The 20696-nt window shown below is 34.1% G+C and overlaps 1 protein-coding gene across 2 annotated transcripts in view; it reads left to right on the top strand.

The window, feature by feature from the left end:
• Window positions 1-20696, top strand: part of Kcnh8 (potassium voltage-gated channel subfamily H member 8) — a 362401-nt gene that overhangs the window by 130345 nt on the left and 211360 nt on the right. Inside the window, exons 1-2 of one of the 2 annotated variants that reach the window (XM_074043837.1) lie at window positions 5280-5311; window positions 6125-6256. In XM_074043837.1, the coding sequence (XP_073899938.1) occupies window positions 5287-5311; window positions 6125-6256 (157 nt within the window). In that variant the 5' untranslated portion in view covers window positions 5280-5286. Of the gene's footprint in view, window positions 1-5279; window positions 5312-6124; window positions 6257-20696 lie in introns of those variants that run through there. The other variant, XM_074043836.1, reaches the window with a different exon arrangement.

Here is a 20696-nt window from a genome sequence, read left to right as displayed (position 1 = left end):
CTCTCATACATCATTGAGTAAGTAGCACTAAGACAGTAGTTATAGAGAATGGAACTTATTACACTTTATGTGAAATATGAGAAGTACCAGAAAATGCTTAGGTCACATGATGCCAATGATGCTAATGCTCAGATATTATATTTGTTGTTGTCATAAATTCAAAAATAAAGGTTACACATTTATCATTATAAATCCATTTCAGCTCCTACTTAATATAAGAAATACTTTGAGCTATTGTATTACATTGAGCAACAAAACTATTTCCATAATGACAGCACAGTCATTAGAGAGAAAGGACCACTCAGCTCAACTTCCTTTATAGCTCTACCTTTCTTTCTATATTCAACTTTCTTTCTCCTCTCTCTCTGTCTTTCCCCCTCCCTCCCTTCCTCCTTCCTTCCCTCCTTCCCTTTTTTTGATGTACTTGGTTTGAACTTATGGCCTTGCCTTTGTGTCCTACCACTTGAGCTATACCTCCAGCCCCTTAGCTTATTTTTCAGACAGGGTCTTGTGCTTTTATTTGTTTTGCCCAAGCCAGTCTTGGACTGTGACCCTTTTACCTCTGTTCCCTCATAGCCTGAATTGCAGACATGTACCACCATGGATGCCTGGCTTGTTTTTTGACGTAGGTCTCACAAACTTTTGCCCAAGCTGACCTTGAACCACAGTCCTCTCATCTCTGCCTCTTGAATAGCTGGAATTGCAGTATTAAGTAATTAAACCAAAGACTCATATTGGAAAGCTTATCATTAGTTTCTGCTTTCTGCCAAATATACCAAATATAATCTTTTGGGGTTACCTAGAAAACATGGAGTCCTATTGCAAGTATAAACATTAGTAAGTCAAGGTCTCCTGTTCCCTTGTTTCCCAGTCAGGAAAAGAAAGTTCCAAAATGGATTCATTGAACATTCCACTACATCTAAGTTCCTGTGTAATTTCTTATTTGATTCTAAAAGTACATTTTACCATGTAAGGTATAAACCCTGTTTTTTTCCATCAATTGTATTTATCCTTGGAAATTAAAGGTGTTATTAATGTAAATCCTGGCACAGCCTCATTTGTTTCAGCACTTTCCAACCCACATAGTAATTACTGTTGCTATATACAGAAGGATTTAAAATTGACACAAGATTTGTGCCTTTAACCCTGCTCTTAAGGATCATTCACATCTCTGAATTCAAGGCTGAGGGACCTTGCTAAATTCCACCCGAACTCTACAAGAGACTTCTTAGAGTGAATTATTAGACTTATTCCCTTGAATTGCTCTCGACTGAAAGAAGTTGATCATCATTGGGCACACAGGTAAGACAGGAGAAGACACACCCTGGGGAATAGTCTTGAAGACATGAAGGCAGGAAGGAAAGGACGACAGGAAGGAAGGAAGGAAGGAACAAATGAAGGAACAAAGGAACAAAGGATGGAACAAAGGGAGGAAGGAAGGGAGGAAGAAAGAGAGAAAGGAAGGTAGAAATAAGCTTATATGCTCCTTATACTGTCATAATTGCAAAGCAAAGGTTACACATATTTGCCATTAAAAATAAAAAATAAAGCTTTTTTAATTTATTCATTTACTCATATGTGCATACATTGTTTGGGCCATTTCTTCCCCTACCCCCACCCCCCTCCTTTCCCCCCTGAACCCTCTCTCTTCCAGGCAGAACGTGTTCTGCCCTCTTCTCCAGTTTTGTTGAAGAGAAGACATAAGCAATAATAAGAAAGATACAGTGTTTTTGCTAGTCGAGATAAGGATAGCTATATAGAAAGATTCCTAGCATTGCTTCCATGCACAGGTATATTACAACCTGAATTGATTGTCAAACAATACATTTTTTGTCACATAGGCACTGAAAATGTAGCCATCATTTCTGTTTGTGCCAAATCCTTATAAAACTCAAATTTAGAGAGACCTATATTATCAAAGTCATACTGAATTTACAAAATGTCAAAGATGACATCTTATAATTTAAAGAGCAAGTTTCCAAGTAAACTTTCAACTCTCCTAGAACATAATGAAATGAAAGCTGTGCATAAACTGCTGGTTAGAGACTTCTCCCAGGTTGCTAGCAATGTCCTTGGCTTTCACTCATTTCATGTTTTTCCTTCTTTGCAAAGTACATTGGTACACCTGGGAAAAGCTCTGCAGAGACAATAATGATGCTTGCCTGAGTGCATAGACAAAATAGACTTTCAGGAAAAATAATAGCCTTTGTTATGATTTGGTGACATTCTTGTGAGGTAATAGACTGAGATATGTTAAAATATCAAGCAAATATCAGATTTATACCATTCCCTGCATCCCCACTATTGTTTGTGTTACCTCGTGGCTTTTTTTGTTTTTGACAAAAATGATAGCATTAGAGAAAAAGTATTCCATCTTGAAATGGTAACCATAGTTAAAATTTGAAATAAGATCCACTCTGGGATGATGGAGAGAGAACAGTGACCAGGGATACAGTTCATTTATGAAGTTTCTCCATTAGATAGTAGAACTGATTTGTCATCTTAATGGTTTTTGGGTTACTAGCTACACTACTACATGTGGATAGAAGACTATTGCAATGGAGGGAACCACCCATGGTCACATGGCTAGTGTTAGAGTCATGGTTAGATTTCAGGTTTCCTGGAGCCTGTTGGTGGGGCATGATGTGAGATCTCTGGGGCAGATCACTAAAAGGGGAAAACACAGATCTGAATCAAAAGAGGAAGGAGAAACAATGACTCTGAAACTTTCAGGAGGATATGAGGGAGCAGGCATACTTTATTACATTTTCTACATATTTTATAATAGTCAGGGTATTCTATGACTGCTTTATGATAGCAGCATATCATAAACACTTATTGCAGATAAAGCCACTCACACTTTTCAAAAATGCAATAGAAACTTCAATAAATATGATTTTTATATCAAATGGTCTCTAACTATAAATCAACTGCTTCATGTGGTGTTTGACTAAAGAAAAAAATGGTAGATCCCAAAGCTAGATGAATGTCATCTTTGTTGGAAGTTGTGATATCTAATTCAGCATATACAAAGGAAGTCAAAATATCAAAGATATTTTTGACTTTGTTGTTTTGTTTTATACCCTGACTTTGAAATCAATTCACAAATAAGATGGAAATGGGGGTGAATATGATCAAAGCACATTATATAGATGCACAAAAATAGAATGATGAAACCCATTAAAAACTACAACAAAAGAAGGGGGATAAGAAGAGTAACGGGGTGAGTATGACCAAAGTACACTATATGAATATATCACAATCAAACCCTTTTATACAATCAATATATGCTAATAAAATGTATATGTCTATATATAATTTAAAAAGAAATTCACATTATTGAATTATTTCCCCATCACAAAAAGGAAATATGAGTAGATTATTTTTAGTTAATAAATAATTTTCAAATGTTATTGTCCAGAATGCCTTTTAGTAAATTTTAGTATTTTAAAACTACATATTTTTAATAGATAAAAATATTTAAGAATATCACCTTCAGGCAAGACCTTTGGATACCATATTCCTCATGGCTCTTTTGCTCAAAAAAGAGAATTTGATTCTTGTTTCTTAAAAATATGATCTTTTTTAATATACAATATATTTTCAAACATTTTTATTTGAAAATATTAACTTAAAATGGCTTCATCTACTCTGTGTTATAGTAAAGCCTATTTCCCAAGTAATAATCATGTAATTTTTTCCTATTGTACCCATTAGTCAAAGTATTAAAGTGTTTCCCAATGCCCAAAATGTACATATTTTACATATATAAGTATAAATGTGTTTATGTATTGTGAGGGAAATTTATGCATTATATATAAGTTAATAAAATAAAATTCTAAAAAATATTGCTTTTAAAGAAGTATTGAACATTTTAATTATGACCAGGCAGTGATTTGAAAACAAATTCTTACTAATTTCTTTTTTAGAATATTTTTTAAAATATTTTTTCTTCTTTTATTAGAGTAACGTAGTTGTATAGGGCAATACATTATAATATTTACATATGTGCTTACAAAAATCCTAGATTTACCTCCTCTACAGAGCAGTTTCAGCAGGTTTCATTTTTTTATTTTCATACATGAATACAAAATACATCCTTCGTACTCACACTCACTCACCCGTTCATTATGCCTAGCCCTCCCACTAGTACTTACCCATGTAAAGATCTATTTTACCCTTCTGTCCTTCTTTTATTTTTTAAAGTGTATATTGATAGTCCAAGGGGGTTACACCTCTGTACTTCAGGCCTGTATGTATATATCATGCTTTTATCAAATTAAGGCCTCCATCACCATGCTCCTCTAATATTCATTATCTTATGGTGCATTCCATTATATTCATATATACATGAGTTGTTTCAATATTTTCCATTCTCTTAGCATTATCTCTCTCTTGCCCACATCCCATTTTCTCTTCAGACAGACCCACTAATATAGTCTTGTTCCCTCTCTATACATGCATATATATATACACATATATATGTACACATGTATACATATACACACATATATATGATCATATATGTGCATATATATATATATATATATATATATATATACATAACTTATAGGTCTAGCTTCCACATACAAGAGAAAACATGCAATCTTGGCTTTTTTAGCCTGGTTCACTTTGTTTAACATGATGTTCTCCAGGTCCATACATTTAACTGCAAGCAACATAATTTCATTCTTCATGACTGAATAAAACTCCACTTTGGGTATATACCACATTTTCTTCATTCTTTCATTAGTGTGGGGCATCTAGGTTATTACCAAAGCTTGGCTATTATGAATAGCACTGCAATAAACATGTAAAATATATTTTTAAAGTAACTGAATAGTCTTATATAAATAACATAAAGACCATGAAATGAAACTTCTCAGAACTTGCCCTGTGTGTGTTTCTTTCATTTTTTTCTTTAATGGCAATCACTAATCTGACTTTAAAATTTTTTATGTATGTTTTTCCTCATTTTTATTAGGATATATTTGTTGTACAAGGGGGATTATTGTGACAATTCCAAATAGCATTTTACATGTAACATTTTACATTGGTTAGATCACCCCTACCATTTCTCCCCCTACAAATCCCCCCCACCTCACTTAAAGCAATTGCAATTGGTTTCATCATTCTATTTCATATATTTACATGGAGTCCATCAACCATATTCTCATACTTTCATCTCCTCCGTTCACCCTCTTCCCCCACAAACACGCCCCCCACAAAAACTCTACCTATTTTATAGTCGTGTCTTTCATTTTTAATTCCAAGGTTAATATTCAAATGGGATTCTCGAAGTATCCTTGCTGTGAGTATACTTTATTTTGGCCAGTTTGGATAATGGGCCAACCCCCATTATTCAACAGCTTTCAATACATATCATTATATCCTCTACCTGCATAGATGACTATTCTGACTTTTCACACCATAGAAAGCTTTGCCTGTTTTTGTACCTAATGTAAATGAATTCATATTTCATTCTGCTCATTTGTGTTTGACTACTTTGGCTCAACATTAGATATCCACTGGTTGTGAGTAATGTGTCTAATGTTATATTGTGAAAATAAATCTTCAGACTGCCAAGCAATTTTTAGATGTATCAGTTTGAAACCAGCCAGCCATGTATGAGAGTTCAAATGACTGTATATCCTCTTTCAAATTTAGTACTTCCCATCTTTTTTATTTTAGCCATTCTAATGGGTGATGATTCATTTTTAAATTGACTAACTAAAACTCTAACAAAGTCATATCAAACAGAGGGCTTCATTTAGGAACCTCCATTGTGCTTGGCCCTCAGGGGCCATCTCTCAGAAAGTGCAGTACTTCAATACCAGTAAGCTCAAAGAAGAAATATAATTTGAATGATGAAAGCAAAAATGTCTCAGCACAGACCAATGTTTTGGTTCAAAATCATTCCCTATTTTTAAGAAATTATTTCATTTGGGAATGAAAACACATGCATATAGGTTAGTTATTTAGTGAGTCTGAAAATACATTTTTGAGTTAGGTAGAATTGTGTGATAGAAGAAAAACAACAAGGGCTTTATTTTTATTAATAATTGGGTTTCTGTATAAAAAAATGGGAGGCAGTGGTTGATTTGTGTTTTTATTACTGTTGCAGGGTCTCCATTTTGGTGCCTCTTGGATATTGTTCCTATAAAGAATGAGAAAGGAGATGTGGTACTTTTTCTGGCCTCATTCAAAGATATAACAGATACAAAAGTGAAGATTACTCAAGAAGATAAAAAAGAAGGTTTGTACTGTTTTCAGAAAACATTGACAGATGGAGTAACATTTTGAAATTGTTTACTCAAAGTCTTGGGAAGGAAAAATTGCCTTTTTAATAACTGAAACTGATAAATATTCATAACTATTACCAGTCAGTATTTGATGCATATTCTGAAATCATAGAAGCACACATGCATTTACAGTCTTGTCTTTGTCACAATGACTCATTTGACAGAAACCAGAAGTTCATATTCCTATGTTACTAGGTGAGAACAAGAAAACAATTGATCACAATATAAGGATTCATGCCACCTCATTTTATTAGGCAAAAAGTTAATTGTTAGCATAAATGAAGTTGAAATGATGTGATTTAGAAGTACTTCAGTTTCATCAAAAGTGTTGCATCTCAAAATCAGAAGTGTAAAGTTTTATTTTAGGTATGATGTTAAGAACCCTAGTTTAGTGGTTGTTAGAATGAAATGTTGCAAATGAGTATGGATGCTGTACCTTACCCCACCTCACAGTAGAAGTTTGTTTCAAGTCTTGGTTCTTCAAATGATTCTTTCATATAAAATTAAGTATTGTATCTAATAGATATGGAACACTCAAAGACAGTCTTTTCTCCCCTTTGCCATCTTATTACGTGTGTCTCACAAAAGGATATAGCATTTTCCAAGGGCAAAGTAGCTATTATAAGTTAGCTTATTGTAAAATGATTCCAAAAGGAAATGTATGTTTCTTTCTCATTTTATAACCTTAACTTAATGAAGAAAACACCTTGAAACTCATGAATTGATGGCATGTCTTTCAGGAAAGACACACCTTAATATATGGTATTTTTAAAACTTTAAGGTGAGCATTTGAGAATCATTAAAATGTCACTGTGTAACTAAAGCAGCATTGTATCATAGCACCAGAAAACTCTCAATGAGCACATGGCCTGACTTGATCCTTTATTATGTCATCGAAGGATGTGTGTTAGCTAAATGAGTTCCCTGTAGAAGCTCATATGACGGTCTGCTTATGACAGATAGTGTGGCCTTCTACCGTAGTTACTAATCTCCACCTTGTTGTTATGGGTCTTATCAGAAATGAAAAAACATCTTATAGAAAAAAGCCAACAAGATACAGAGTACAATGAAGACTTTACTTCAGTAAATAGCACTAGTAAAAAATAAGTACAAAATCAAAGTATTTATACCAGCAATAGCTTTCAGCTGGTGATGTGGTGTGTATGAGTGTTTGCTTTGTGTGAAGGAGGGGAGGAAGACAGAAAAAGAGAGAAATTTGACACATAGTTTTGACACATATTTTATTTCCAAGACAAATAAAACGTGCCACCATTAGCTTCTATGCTCAAGGCTAGCATTACTTAGAGAATTTAATGTAAGACCCTGCTTATATCTTTATCATTGGTAAGATATATTTTAATATAATATTTGAGTCCATGCATCAATCAACTTCACAACTGAGGCTCTTTTCTTGTTTGTCTGAAGTCTTGCCTGCCCGTTAAATGTCTTTAAAAAATAATGGAAAAATAAAATACAATGGCTTCTTAATAGAAGTAGCTGAAATAGGCAAAGTGTTTCTGGTCACAGAATCCTCAAAAATGGGGAAAAATTAGAAAAAATTTTCCCTGGGGCTGAAAAGTCATCAGTTCTGAATTATGCAATTGCAGAAGGCTTTAATTTTTAATTAATTAGAACATAATTAAATAAAATTAATTAAATAAATTTAATTTTTAAGTTACATTTAAATATTAATATCATTTAATATAAGTGGATGAATATTGAATGAACTAATTTGACGACTATTAATTGAGCCCCTGTCCTGCCTTCAGTAAGAAATTAGTATTCAGAGATGTCCAAATGAAGACAGTATGCTCTGAATCATCTAAATCTCAGCTAAAATTCTGGTTCCATCATTGTTGGCTGCTAAGTTTTCAACAAGCTACAAGAAAGGGAGGGGAGAAGTAAGTATACTAATATTTGAGGAACTAAGAGGAGGAATCACTAAACGAGACGGACAAATAATGGTGAGGCATTAAAATGAGATAAGCAAAAGTTTAGAGAGGTAAGATGGGGACCAAGATGTGCCCTTTGGATTTTGTAATTGAAAGACTGCTAGATGGCTGTTATAAAGCAGTTTCAAGAGAGTTCTAGGAGGGAAAACCAGACAGTTTCTGTAATAAAAATTTTATTAACTTTCTGACATTTGGAGTCACTGCATTATTAAAATTAAAGAGACACAATTGCAGCATTTTGTCATATGCTCTTAGCTCATGTTAAGGAGGTTTAAGTTCAAATTATTTAAGAATCACTTGAAAAAGCTCCACACAACCCACTTTATAGGCTCCATTTCACCTTCTAACCTTCTTACAGCCTCAGGACAAGCCAGGTAGTCTGTTCACTCTCAGTTAATAAGGCTACACCCTTCTTTCTCATTGCCCAGGTCCTCAAAATTTCCCTCACTTGAAGTTCTCTGTCTCCTGTACTACCAATGGAAATCCTTCTATTTTCTTATAGTCAGGTTTATCCCAACTACCTTAGCTCACAGTGAGCACCCTTCATTAACCACCTGTGCTCTGCTGCTTGTTTCCCCCTTTTCACTCTTCTTGAATATCAAACTTCTGTTATCTCATTTTTCCCAAGTCATTATGGAATCTGATACCGGCATACTGTTTCATATACCTTTGCCTCTCCTACAGTGCCTTGCACATAATAGACACTGAGTAAATCCCTGCTGAGTAATCAATTTTATTGAAGGACCTTCAGTTATATAACACTATTTACCTTCTTTTAAATGTTCCTTTCCTCTACATTTAGCTGTATATGTTCACATTTCCAATTTTTTTCATAGCAGTCATTCATTATGCTAATTTGGTTTTCCATTCCAACCAGTTGAGTGTAATAAAATGTGCCATGTTATTTCTAGGCACAAGATCAAATGCAGTTGTTTTTGGGTATTTCTTATAGAGTGTCTCAGATTTGCTTTGCAATGACAGTTGACACTGAGTTATTCCCTATGCGGCAGCAACATCATCAGTTACCACAGAATGGAGGAATCTCAATTACAATTCCTAAAAAATGGGCACTTCAAATTTGTCTTGAAAAATTGGGAGTTGAAGTGTGAGGCTTTTCATAGTCTCTTCAGTGGTAATATAAATCGGAATTCAAATTCAATGGCATTTCTTGGTAGTCTACTTTTTGTCAAGCAGCTGTAGGGTGTCATTGTCAAGTTCTCTGATGAGTTTTATATTACATCTGTCTCTACCTGCTACTAAAGTGGCTTCAGACAAAAAATAATAATGAGTAGCTTTACTAAATATTTGATGTGCATTGCATTTTGCTGTGAGAACCTGAAAACCCAACTAGCTCTTATAGGAAGGGCTTATTTTCCCTCACATTTCAATAAGTCTGGAGCTGAACAGCCCATAGTTGGAACAGTGACACAGCAGTACTGGTGAGCACTCAGGTTCTTTTGGTTTTCTGCTCTGTTGCCCTTAACATATTGGGTTTTTTAAACCACCATATTTATTAGCTCGTGATTTTAAGATGCCTGCTCTATCTTTAGAGGGCATCTATGAGGTAAAGACAGTAAGAAAAGTGAAGAAGGCAAAGAACGAGAGATTCTTCCTGTTTAAAAGTTTCTTTCCTCTACACTCAGTTATATGTGTTCAACTTTCTAATTTTTTTCCATAAGCTTTGCTTTTGTTTGCAAGGAAAAAATGCCCTTCCCCTTGCTGCCCCCTCTTTCCCGGTATTTCCATCAACTTGTCATTGGCACAACTCTGTCACAGCATTTCTACTTGGAAGAGAGGCTAGGAAATTAAAGTTCTTTGGTTTGTTTTATAAGCTTTTACACCTTAAGGAGGCAAAAGAGAAATGATCTGGAAATGAAGTTGGGTCAGCCAATTTAGAGAGTCTATCAAACTATGATGTGTTTCCCATTATCTATAAGCCAGACTGATTATCAAGCACCCTATAATGTAGAAGAGTGAGACTCAAGAGAGATAAGTAAGTGTCTCAAGGCCTCCATGTTGTGAAGAGATAGAGAAAGAACTGAACTCCATGATTGTCTGGTCTGAGTTCATATCTCTCCACCATGTCCCTGGGATTTTTGTGAAACAAATGAGAGAAAACTGGAAATGTTGTCTCACAAAACGTGTTCTTACTGCTAGTATTGAATGATTCTTTCACTTCAAATAGAATCTCTGTGGTTGGCTAACTTTTTGTTCTTGTTGACTTTTCTGTTTGCCATTCAGTTTCTGAGAATCTCAATTTGGGTATATTTTTAAAGATAATTGAAGTTATTTGTTGAAAAAATATAAAAATATCCAGAAGGACAAATATTAAGTCAGTGATCAGATATTAATTAAATCTAAGTTTTTTTATGTACTTCGCATATTTTAATTTTCCACGTGGAACACTGTAATAACGTTCCCTTTTTTCTGAAATACTATAACTGATTTTTTGTTTGCATAATGGAAGAAATACATGCAAAAATATTAATAAAGAACACTTGCCAAGTCAGAGAGCTATTGTAAAATCGATACATTATCCAAGGAGATAGATTTCTTCCTCCAAGAGATCTATACCAATTCTTTATCAAATACATGATGAAAAGCCCAGATAGAGGCCTAAAGTATTTTTATTTTACTGGATTTGTAGTAGTACAAGTTTTTTTAAATTAAAAAAATCCTACACTTTGAGTTTTTGTACAGATCAGGGGACAATGAGAAATGTTGTCAGAGACATAGAAGACATGCTTCACTGAATCATTGCATTTTAAAGAAAAATTCAAAATTTTCTGCAGCCAATCAAAATGCACCCATATATTAAATTTGTTCTGTTGGTCAGTAGCTTGTGATCTTTGGACAAAATATTTATCAAACTAATATCACTTTAGTCTGATTTTTAATAAAATAGATTTCTAATTTTATTACTTTAAGAATGGGACATGGTTTTAACCCTTTGGGGGTAAATTTAATATTGTATAACTTCTGCAAATGAATGGCTAATTCATTAAGATGCCATGCAAATGTTGCATTAATAAGATAGGTAAGTTCATGCTGAAATTCAAAACAGCCACATAATTTGACTGTAAATAAATGTACATTCTTGGTTACATTCTCTGTATCTAGCAGAGTTTACCTACACATTGGTTTTGGGGAGAATTCCAAATTCAGAGATTGTAGTTGTCATGTACTGTCACAAATGACAGAGCTTCACTTTGGGGCAGGCTGGAAACCATGTCAGGAATTACTGGTACCTGTATCTTTGATCTCCCAGCATTTTGTGGTCAGGCATGCTTGGGACTGTTAGATTACACTGTAGCTTTGTGTTTCATTGGGTAGATAGGGGTAGAGTATTACCCTTTTCCCCTGTCTTTTGGTATGGAGTTAGTATGGTAATCATGTTGCCAGTGTGGGGAAAAAATTAAACATCCCGAGTATTATGTGCCAGGAGCACAAGTACCAGTTGTTTGGAAAGTGGTGGAAAACACTGGATGCCCTGAACAGGAGAAAATGTCCCCAGTGTCAGAGGAGTTTGAGTTTAGCTTCTGTCCCTTCTTTCAATAAAAATGAACTTTGCATTCCAGCTAGTTTATTTTAGACAGTAGGAAAAATGTCCAAGAATTGCCATCCACTAGTCCTATTGTCACCACATTGAGCCTCTTCAAAATGTCATGAGGTTTTTCAGAGATTCATTTAACACATATGTGGGGAACAATTTAACTCAAAGACAATATAGAAATTTCATGAGAAAATGTCTGTGGAAATGCTCATGCAACTGGTTCAAACTCTTAAAATTATATGGTTGAGGCTGACTTATATGGCAACTCAATTTTATTTTATCTACTTTAAAAATATACCTTTCAGTTCCTGAGAAAAATACATGGAAAAAATTAGGAGACTGGTCTTGATTTAAAGATAAAATTTTTGAAATACTTCATAATAGACAGAATTACACAATTGAGAGGTAAGCTGAATGCTAACTACAAAGCTGCTAAAATATCTGATTATATTGATGAAAAACTTCAGAACTTATACATGGTGCTTATGAGCACATTGGTTTGAACTATTATTTAGTCTGGTTCACTTTTGATCTCAAAATTTTGTCTAAGGTGTGATACATCAGAGTTCACTAAGTAGATTTAAGAGATGCAGAGGCATTATGGCTAATTAGATTCAATCTAGAATGATTATTTAAACACTTGAAGAAAGGACCATTGAAATAGCAATCCCAGAAATATTGTAGGATTTAGAGTGTGCAGGGATGTTAAAGAATAGAAAGAATCATGGAACTATAATAAAGGGGGTGAATTTTTTCAAAGTACATGGTATGCATCTATGCAATTATCACAATAAAACCCCCTCTACTATTAATATATGTTAATATAAAAGAAAAGAGAAGAATCCATGAGTAATAGGATAAAATAAAGTAGCAAAGGGGGCAAAGTGGAAGTATTAAAAAGAAAAGGGGCACCTTCTCCTAACAAATGAAGAAAATTGGTGATTCTTTTTTGTTTTTTGAGACAGACTCTCAGTATGTAAGACAAGGCCTGTCTCCAACTCATGGTCCTCCTGCCTCAGCCTCCTGAGTGCTGGGATTGCAGGCATACATTACCATCTGGTGAATCTTCTATAAAAAGTAGAAGTAGAATATCCAATTATATCTGATGCAAAATACCTTGCTTGGTAATGCACTTTTAGTGAAAAGGTGAAAAAAACACCTAACCAGATGGAACACGAAAGCAAATACATTATATGCTACAGTGTAAATAAGACACCTGGAGTGTCAATCTCTCAAGAAAATGGTTCGGAATAATGTTACCACTAAAAAACTGTACCCAAAAGCATTTAAAAGAAATTGAGATACTTATCATAGAAGGAAAGGTTAAGGTAGGATTCTTATGACATTAGAACACATTAATTGGGAAGTAGCCATTAGAATGACTGTGAATCCTGATGTGACATTTCAAGTACACATTCTCTCACATGTTTGTGGTGCCATAATACCAGTTCAGGAAAGTAATTAAGTGATGGAGCCTAAATGGAACTCCAACTATATTTCATCTTTGCAAGAGGATTTTGGTGAAACTTCTACAATACACTGATGAAATTACAAATTGAAAAGTCACTTAACAGTTTATTTACCTACATTGCAATGTACATAGAGAAAATTAAGCCATGCCATTGGATGGTAACTTTCTGAGTAAGTAGTGTAGCACTGTGTTGACAGAGGATTGATTGTCTAAATTAAGATGATGTCCAAATTAAAATTGCTCCTTTCATGTCTGTCATTATCTTCTCTGAAGGAATAGTACTTCAGGCAAATCCAAAACCTGGGTCTATATAGGGTATGATGTGCCTCAAAAACTGGCATTCAATTCTTCATTGTACCTGTAAAGCTCTCAGGAATGTTCTGGCTACTGTCGAGTAGGAAATAACTAGAGCTTATCTAAACCTTCAACATAACCAAAAGGAGGAGGAGTTTTTCAAAGGCCTTATAGAACCCTCTACTCAATCAGGTGATCTCATTGGCAACATTGGGTCAATATGATAATTTAAAAGACAAGGATTTTTATCAAACTCTTCAGAAGTTGGCTGGCTGGTCATTTTCCTCTATCTAGCCATTTCTAAATTTGAAGATAGAAACTTTGTCTATCATATATACCAAAGATAAGTATGTCATTTGCTAGTGTTTGTTTTGGTCTTTCAGTAAAATAATCATCTTTGTGAATCAAAAGATATAATTTTAACTTGTGAGAAGAGTAAACAATAGTAGTGAGAAAAAAATCCAGTGAAACTGATTAGTTAGACAAGGATAGCAGTTTATAGCTATAAGTGTCTACATTAAAAACATAGACTTCTTAAACAACCTAATGATGTACCTTAAGCTTCTGGAAAAATACGAATAAACCAAACCCCAAACCAGCACACAGAAAGAAATATTAGATATCAGGGCCAAAATCAATGAGATCAAGACCAAAAAAACTATACAAAGAATCAATGAAACAAAAAATTGATTCCTTGAAAAGATTAATAAGATTGACAAACCCTTAGCCAAAATGACAAAACAGAGAAGGGAAAAGGCCCAAAATAAAATCAGAGATGAAAAAGGGGACATAACACAAACACTAACATAATCCAGAGGTTAACTAGAGAGTACTTTGAAAACTTATATTCAAGTAAACTGGAAAATCTGGACAAAATGGGTAAATTTCTAGATGCATATAACCAACCAAAATTAAATCAAGATGTTATTAACCACTTAAATAGACCTCTTACAAGCAATGAAATTTAAGCAGTAATAAAAAGTATCCCTGCAAAGAAGAGCACAGGACCTGATGGATTCATGGGTGAATTTTATCAAACCTTTAAAGAAGTACCAATTCTCCTCAAACTTTTCCAGGAAATAGAAAGGAAGGAACATTGCCAAACTCATTCTATGAAGCCAGCATTACATTCATTCAAAACCCAATAAAGATGCAACAAAAAAACAGAATTATAGACCAATCTCTTTAATGAATATAGATGCAAAGATTCTCAACCAAATACCGGCAAACAGAATTCAACAACACATCAAAAAGATCATACAACACGACCAAGTCAGTATCATTCCAGGGATGGTTCAATATATGTAGATCTATAAATGTAATATAGCATATAAACAAAAGCAAGAACCAAAACCACATGTTCCTCCCAATAGATTCAGAAAGAGCCTTTGACAAAAATCCAACACCCTTTCATGATAAAAGCACTTAAGAAACTAGGAAAAGAAGGAATGTTCTTCAATGTAATAAAGGCTATATACCACAAATCTATAGCCAACATACTAAATGGATAACAACTGAAACCATTCCTGCTAAAGTCAGGAACAAGACAGGGATGCCCACTTGTCCCACTGCTATTCAATAAAGTTTTGGAATTCCTAGCCAGAGCAATAAGGCAAGAGCAAGAAATAAAAGGGATTCAAATAGGGAAAGAAGAAGTCAAAGTATCCCTATTTGCAAATGACATGATCCTATCCTAAAAGACCCTAAAAACTCTACCAAAAAAACCCATTAGAAATCATAAACTCTTTTGGCAAAGAGTTAGGATACAAATTTAACCTACATAAATCAATAGCCTTCCTATATACCAACAATGAACAGACTGAAAAAGAAATCAGAGAAACAATTCCATTTACAATAGCCTTAAAAATAATAAAGTACCATGGAATCTAACAAAGGAAACCAAGTACCTTTTCAATGAAATCTATAAACCACTGAAGAGAGAAATCAAAGAAGACATCAGAAGATGGAAAGACCTTCCATGCTGTGGATTAGTAGAAATAACATTGTGAAAATGACCATACTACCAAAAGCAATCTACATATTTAATGCAATCCCTATCAAAATTCCAATGATACTCTTCAAAGAAATAGAAAAATCAGTCCTAAAATACATATGGAAAAACAAAAGACCTTGACTAGCCAAAGCAATTCTGAGCAAAAAGTCTAATACTAGAGGTATCACAATACAAACTTCAAACTATACTACAGAGCCATAACAACAAAAACAGCATGATATTGGCTCAAAAACAGGCAGAAAGACCAATTGATTAGAAGACTCAGACATTAACCCACACAGTTACAGCCAACTGATCTTCAACAAAGGAGCCCAAAACTCATGATGCTAAAATAACATCCTCTTCAACAAATGCTGCTGGGAAAACTGAATATCCACATGTAGAAGACTGAAACTTGATCATCCCTGTCTTTCACCCTGTACAAAACTCAACTGAAAGTGTATCAAAGACCTTAATATAAGGCCTGAATCTTTGAAACAACTCCAGGAAGTAGTAGGAAATACACTGGAACATATAGGTATAGGGAACGACTTTCTAAGTAGAACTCAAAAAGCTCAGCATCTAAGAGAAAGAACGAACAAATGGGACTGCATCAAACTAAAAAGCTTCTGCACAGCTAAAGAAACAGTCATTAGATTCAAGAGACAGTGCACAGAATGCTAGAAAATCTTTGCCAGCTACTCATCCAATAAGGGACTAATATCCTGAATCTACAGGACACTCAAAAAACTCAACTCCCAAAGAATCAACATTGCAATGAAAAAATGGCACATGAATTAAACAGGGAATTCTAAAAGGAAGAGGTACAAATGGCCAGTAAATACATGAAGAGGTATTCAACTTCCCTGGTTATAAAAGAGATGCAAATCAAAGCTACACTTAGATTTCATCTCAGTCCAGTTAGAACAGCTATATTAAAAGGCAATAACAACAACAAATGCTGGTAAGAATGCAGTGAAACAGGAACCCTTATACACTGTTGGTGGGAATGCAAATTAGTACAACCATTATGGAAAGCAGTATGGAGATTCCGCAAAACGCTGAAGATAGAACTGCCATATGATCCAGTGATACCACTCCTGGGCATCTACCCAAAGGAACATAAGTCAAGATACAATAGTGACACCTGTACACTAATGTTCATAGCAGTGCTATTCATAATACCCAAGCTATGGAAACAACCCAGATGCCCTATAACTAATGAATGGATCAAGAAAGTGTAGTATATATACACAATGGAGTGTTACTCAGCCATAAGGAATAATGATATGTGGTTTGAAGGCAAATGGATGCAATTGGAGGGCATCATTTTAAGTGAAGTAAGCCAGGCTCAGAAACACAAAGACCACGTGTTTTCTCTCATATGTGGAAGATAGATAAAAAGATAAACATACACAAAAATAAGCATGATCATGCACAAATTTAAATATAGAACATGTTTGTAATAGTGGAATTACACTATAAAACTCAGAGAAACAGGGAAAAGAAAAGAGAATGGTAGAGCATTAGTGATATTATAAAATATAACATCCGTGAAGGTAGAAATATGAGGATGTGTTTTGACAGCTTTTGAAAAATGAGGGGTGGGAGGTGAAGGAGTAAGGAAGAGTAATGAAAGTGGTTGAATGGACTAACATGAAGTATACTCATAGCAGGGATACATTGAGGAACCCCTTTGAACATTGACTTAAATATTAAGAATGAAAGGCAGGACTGTAAAATAGGTACAGTGTGTGGGAGGGGAGAGGGTGAATGAAGGGGATTAAGGTGAGGGTATGTGGTGGATGGACTTTGTATACTTATATGAAATAGAACAAAGAAACTTCTTGCAATTGCTTTAAGTGGGGTGGAGAGGGGGTTAAGGGGGACAAAGGATGGGGTGATCTAACCAATGTGGGAGATCAAACTGAAGACACTAACACAAGCCTGTGAACACTGAAAAGTAATAATCACAGTATCACCTGAAACAGGGGGTGGTGAAGTCCCAGAAAAGGACTTCTTTAAATTTTAGTTCTAAATATCACATGAAAAGAGAAAAAGAAAGTTTTCCTTAAGAATTCTTGATGACAGGCTGACAGTCATTTAGGCTTGGAGTCTGAATTTATAACACCTGTTGAACACAGAATAATCCTAGCTGACAAATTTAAAGTAATTCTGGTTGGTGAGGTTCCCCAGGCACACAGTATTTTCTGTTCAGACATTTTTTAATGAATTTGTTAAAGAATCATCACACAGTATTAACAAGCATGGGCTTACAACAAAAAGCCATGAATGTCACCAAGTAAACTACCATGAAAAAGAATTGCCAGAGAAAATGCAAATCACAAAATTGAATTTTCAAAGACTACAGGCAATGGAATTATTAGATAAGAAGGTAAGTATGCTTAACATCTGCAACAAAATAAGAGGAGTGAAAAACATGATGAAGTAACAAAGACCATCAACATTTACCAGGTGGATTTGCAAAAAGAAACAAACACAATGCTCGCATAAATGAAAACAGATGATAATTGAAAATGAAGACTCAATGAACAGGACAGAGATTGATCATGGAATCAAAAAGAATTAGAAAATTGTAAGAGAAGAAAAGTCTTCATAAAATATCACACAGACACATGTGAAATAAAGATCAACAAAAGCTATGTCAGAGTAAAAAGATCCAAAATGTGTATAAAATTTCCAACAAGATAGAATGATGGAGAACAAACTATTGAGGATTTTTTTAGAACTCATAAAACTTAATACTTAGATTTAGAACGCCCAACAAATCTGAACAGGATACAAAACAAGCTTAGAAATGTGAAACTAAATACAAAGAAAAGATCTTGAAAGCAACCTTAGAGAATTGACTTTATCTGCAAATGAAAACAAAGTTGACTGACAGCTCTCCTATCATTAGCAATAATAACAATCAGACAAAAGTTACATGGGATCTTCACAGTGTTGGCAAGGCTCAGTGCCAACCTAAAATGTATTATCCAGTTGAACTCTTAAAAAATACAGAGAAGACATACAGAGAATTTTAGATGAAAATATAGGTCATTCACTAACAACATTTACTATTGGAAATTTGAATATTAGAAATGAAAAAGAGAATGTAGCAGAAATGCAGAGAATAAGGAAATAGTATAATAGTGGATAACAATTGTGAAAAAGTTAAGTGCAATGGAAAGTTTGTAGAAAAACTTTCAAAAACAGAGACTCGGGTAAAGAGAAAATTCGAATTACCCTGTAGTCATTGAAAATACCAAATTGGTTTAAAAACAGTTTTAAAATAATACTCTCAAGTATTATGGATTTTATGAATGATATTCTCAAACATTTAATAAAAAGATAAGCTTAAGAACACTTTAAGAAATCTGAAAAAAGAAAATGACAGGCTAATCTCTTTGCAAATATAGATACAAATCTTCTAAACATAAAATACAAACAAACTAAAAAGAACTTCTACATGTTAACTAATCTGGCTATGCACCAAAGATCACCTCATTTAAGGAAGTACAAATCTCATTCTGCATTTTATATAGTGTGACTCAAAAATCCTTGGGGCATAGGACACTTAGCTGAACACAATCGTCTGATACCACTTTAAACCATCCCTAGTCTAAACCATCCCCATTCAGTGAAAACAAGAGACACTTTCTCAGATATCTCTGAAAGTCAGATGTACAATTAGAGTGCAATGCAAGCTCTATCACAGGCTTATATATTACTGTAGGTCCATCCTACAAAAGTCTGAAAAGATAATTGCAAAACACAAAAATTATCCGAACTAGAAATCAAGAAAGTGACCCCATTTACAACATCTACAGAAAGTGCCTAGAAGTACACATACACAAACATTTATGAAAGAAATTAAAAGAAGAGTCAAAAAAGTGGAAAGTCATCCTGTGTTCACAGAATGGAAGAATCAATATGTTAGGGTAGAATGAACATGTTACCCAAAGTGATTTTCAGATTCAATGCAATCCCTATCAAAATATCAATAGCATTCTTCACAGAATTAAACAATAAATTCCAAGATTTATATGCTCCACAAAAAACCCTGAATGGCCAAAACTACTTTGAACAAATCTGACTTCAAAACACACTACAAGATTACACATGTTTTGTATTACAAAAAAAAACATGGTATTGGCATAAAAACAGGCACATAGGCAACTAGAAGAGAATAGACTGGGTAACCTTAAAACCTCTCATCTACACCTTAGTGATGTTCAACAAAGATACTAAAAGCATGCATTGGAGATAGTCTTTTCAATAAATGATGTTGGGAAAATTGTATCTGTACATGCAAAAGAATGAAGATAGAACCCTAGCTCTCACAAATTACAATGATAAACTCAAAATGGATTGCAGATTTAAATTTAAGACCTATTACAGCAGGAATAGGTCTTAAGCACAAACTTACCTCTAGGCAAATTGTTAACTTTCTCTGGGCTTTGACTGTCTCATATCTTACAACTGAGATTATAATATCCACCCTGTTGGTCTCAAAGAGTGGTTATCCCTCCTGGATAAAAATGAAATGAGAACTCTTCAAAAAACACCTTTGCTTATGTTTATATTCATAGTCCCATATAAATGTAAGATGTTATAATTACTAAGATTGCTAAGAAGATTTTTCTTTGTTTCCAAGATGAGCTATAGAAATTTTAGAGAATGGATTAATATAGTCTGAGGTCTCAGACTTCTGTGTCTGTGCAGGTATTACTTATTTGCTGTGACCTCAATTTGTTTCTAAGTTCTAGTTACATTCTTTTAAATGCATATCAAATATTAAAAAAAAAAGACCTATGAAACTACTAGAAAAAAATAGGAGGAAATGCTTCAGAACATTAGAACAGGCAAAAATTTTTTGGACAATATCTCAAATGTACAGGAAACATAAGCAAAAATAGACAAATCAAATTGCATAAAAACAAAAAGATTTTTAATAACAAAGAAAACACATCAGAGTTCAGAAACAACCTGCAGCAATGAATACATTTGTGATGTATTCGTTGGAAAAGGATTGATACTCACAATGTATAAGGAACTCCAAAGACTCAAAGGCAACAATTGAATTAAAAAACTAGGCAATAAATCTGAATGGACATTTCTCAAAAGA

Source organism: Castor canadensis, chromosome 10, assembly GCF_047511655.1.
Source record: "Castor canadensis chromosome 10, mCasCan1.hap1v2, whole genome shotgun sequence".
Lineage (NCBI taxonomy): Eukaryota > Metazoa > Chordata > Mammalia > Rodentia > Castoridae > Castor > Castor canadensis.
Note: the sequence above shows the minus strand (reverse complement) of the source record. Positions and strands in the feature narration are given on the sequence as shown.